Here is a 2827-nt window from a genome sequence, read left to right as displayed (position 1 = left end):
CTGCCCCCAGCGCCCGGGCTGCCCCTCGAGCGCTGTGCGCTGCCGCCCCTCGACACGGGCGGTCTCAAAGCCTATCCAGGTAGTGAATATAGTCACCTGCCTGCCGTCATGCCGGCCTTTACAGTCTACAACGGGGAGCTGCTCTACGGCTCACCGGCCACTACCGCTTATTACCCGCTCAAATTGCACTTCGGCGGGCTGCTGAAGTATCCGGAGTCCATCTCCTACTTCAGCGGGCCAGCAGCGGCCGCCCTAAGCCCCGCCGAGCTGGGCTCGCTGGCCAGCATCGACCGAGAGATCGCCATGCACAATCAGCAGCTGTCCGAGATGGCTGCCGGGAAGGGTCACGGACGCCTGGACTCGGGGACGTTGCCACCCGCCGTCGCGGCGGCGGGAGGCACCGGGGGCGGCGGCAGCGGAGGCAGCGGCGCAGGTAAGCCCAAGACCGGCCACCTGTGCCTTTACTGCGGCAAGCTGTACTCGCGCAAGTATGGGCTCAAGATCCACATGCGGACGCACACGGGCTACAAGCCACTCAAGTGCAAAGTCTGTCTGCGGCCCTTCGGCGACCCCAGCAATCTCAACAAGCACATCCGGCTGCACGCCGAGGGCAACACGCCCTACCGCTGCGAGTTCTGCGGCAAGGTACTTGTGCGCCGCCGGGACCTGGAGCGACATGTCAAGTCCCGCCACCCTGGCCAGAGTCTGCTCGTCAAAGCGGGCGACGGCCCGGATGCCGAGCCCGGCTATCCCCCGGAGCCTGGGGATCCCAAGAGCGACGACAGTGACGTGGACGTCTGCTTCACAGACGACCAGAGCGACCCCGAGGCTGCGGGCGGCGGCGAGCGCGACTTGTAATAAGTCTTCCCGGGAAGGGGCGGGGCGAGGACAGATGAATCGAGGGTCTATTCTCGCAGAAGAGGAACTCCTGGTGGTGGGAAGAGGGACCCAATGGGCAAAACCGTTTTTGTTTTTGAGAGGGCGCCAGATTTGGAACAGTGAGAGGTCCCAGATCCAGTGCTGAAACTCAGAGCAACAGTTCAGAGGTGGCGTAAATCCGGCCACCTGGACAGCTCGAGGGCGACCAGTACCTCCGTACCCCGGGCCTCTGGACTTCTTGAATGAGCTCACCCTGAACCGCCCAGGCGGTCTGCTCTTGGTGTTCAGGATCACGTCAATGCGAACGTTACAGCGCCCTCGAGGGCGCACATTTTAACTGCCACGTATTTTTAAGTTGTACTTTTCTGTGGAGGAAATTGTGCCTTTTGAAACGACGTTTTGTGTGTGTATTTTACATTAGCATTTCAATTCTTAGGCAAAACACTAGTCACAATTGGGTAGATGTGACATCCATATGCTGATTTCCATTTTATCTGTTCTCATGTCAAAGACTACGCCTTGCCCTATTGAATATAGTGGTAGCAGGTGTACAAATTGGTCAAGTTGCAATTATTTATGAGAGAATAATGATAAATGTAAAATATCTAAAGCATGAATCTAAGAGCACGCAATATATAATGTTAAAGAAAATATTCTATTTGGTAGAATACAAATGTGGTGTGTGTTGTTTTATAATGACTGCTGTACAGTGGATATAGTATTTTGGTTTTGGTTCCAGATTGTGCAATCTTTAAGAAAAATAAAGATACAAACGAGAGTTTGTTCACTTAGTGATTTCAGCAGATATTTTAAACAAGTAGTTTAATCTGAAAACAATTTGCGAGGAGACTGCATAATAAAATAAATCATTGGAGACTTGAATACTTTGACTATTCATAAAATAATGTTAAACAGTGTTGTATTATAAGAGGGAAATATGCCATTTTCAATATGTGCATTTTACAGGCTCCCAAACATCAGGCAAAAGAATTGTTTCCTAAAACCATTGTTAATCATGCTAAATGTTCTCATGTTTACTGAAAGAAGTTCATGACCTTCAAGAAGAAAAACCCCACATATTGTCAAAGTATGGAACAGTAGAATCACTATTTCTTGTTGTGTTCCATTTTGACAGAACTTTCCTTGGGAAGCAAAAAAGGAAACTTGCTCAGTGTCTTTTATGATTCATATATTTTATTAATTCAACAAATACTAAAGGAGGGTCTGTTTTGTTGGAAGTGCTGATCTATTTGCTTTACTCATAAGTTTCTTTTTCCCATGTCCTTCTTCCAGTGGTCTTCTGCTGTCAGTATTGGTCCTATCTTATAGAAAAGAAAGCATACTCTTTAAGGTCACGGGGATGCCCATAATTAGAACAGCAAAATTAGAAGCAATGACTATATTTATTGGTTTTTTAAAAAATGCTAGCTAATGGGCAGATATCATAAAGAATATAATTTTGTTGACTAAAATTGGAAAGCACCCATCTTCATCCCCATATACACTCTGGGGAGGATTTCACTGTGGAAAGTGGAGGCTCAGTTAACCCCTTAGCTAAGGGCAGGTACCTGAAGGGCCCATGTCCGCAGCACTTTTTCAGAGATCAGTTTGAAGATTCTGGTGAGTCACCCAAGGGTCTGGATGTGACGCTGATAATTTAACTCAGTTAAAAATGCACTTTATTTTCTGAATCCTGAATGATTTGCAAGTCTTTACCTTGTCTTCCTGTTGGCAACACTGCCTTAGTCGCCTGGTGGCTGGCAGAAACATGTTCTGGCACATCACAGCAGGGGGGCATGGGTAGGGGAGAGCATGTGATTTCTATTGGTGGTGATCTGCAAGATTTCTTCTATGAGAAAATGTATGCTAGGAATTATAGGTTTTTAGTGGCAGCTGACCAGAAAATGTTTTGCTTTGTAAAAGAAAGCTAACAGAGGGAGAGAGAGAG

At 47.9% G+C, this 2827-nt stretch overlaps 1 protein-coding gene across 1 annotated transcript in view; it reads left to right on the top strand.

Moving 5' to 3' along the window:
• PRDM13 (PR domain containing 13) overlaps positions 1-858 on the top strand; it is a 7703-nt gene extending 6845 nt beyond the window's left edge. The window contains exon 5 of the mRNA XM_011956452.1: positions 1-858. Coding sequence (XP_011811842.1) covers positions 1-858 — 858 coding nt within the window.
• The last annotated feature ends 1969 nt before the right edge of the window (positions 859-2827 follow it).

The sequence above is a fragment of the Colobus angolensis genome, unplaced genomic scaffold (assembly GCF_000951035.1).
Source record: "Colobus angolensis palliatus isolate OR3802 unplaced genomic scaffold, Cang.pa_1.0 Scaffold418, whole genome shotgun sequence".
In the NCBI taxonomy this organism is placed as follows: Eukaryota; Metazoa; Chordata; class Mammalia; order Primates; family Cercopithecidae; genus Colobus; species Colobus angolensis.
The sequence above is the reverse complement of the archived record's forward strand: the minus strand, read 5'-3'. Positions and strand labels throughout refer to the sequence as shown.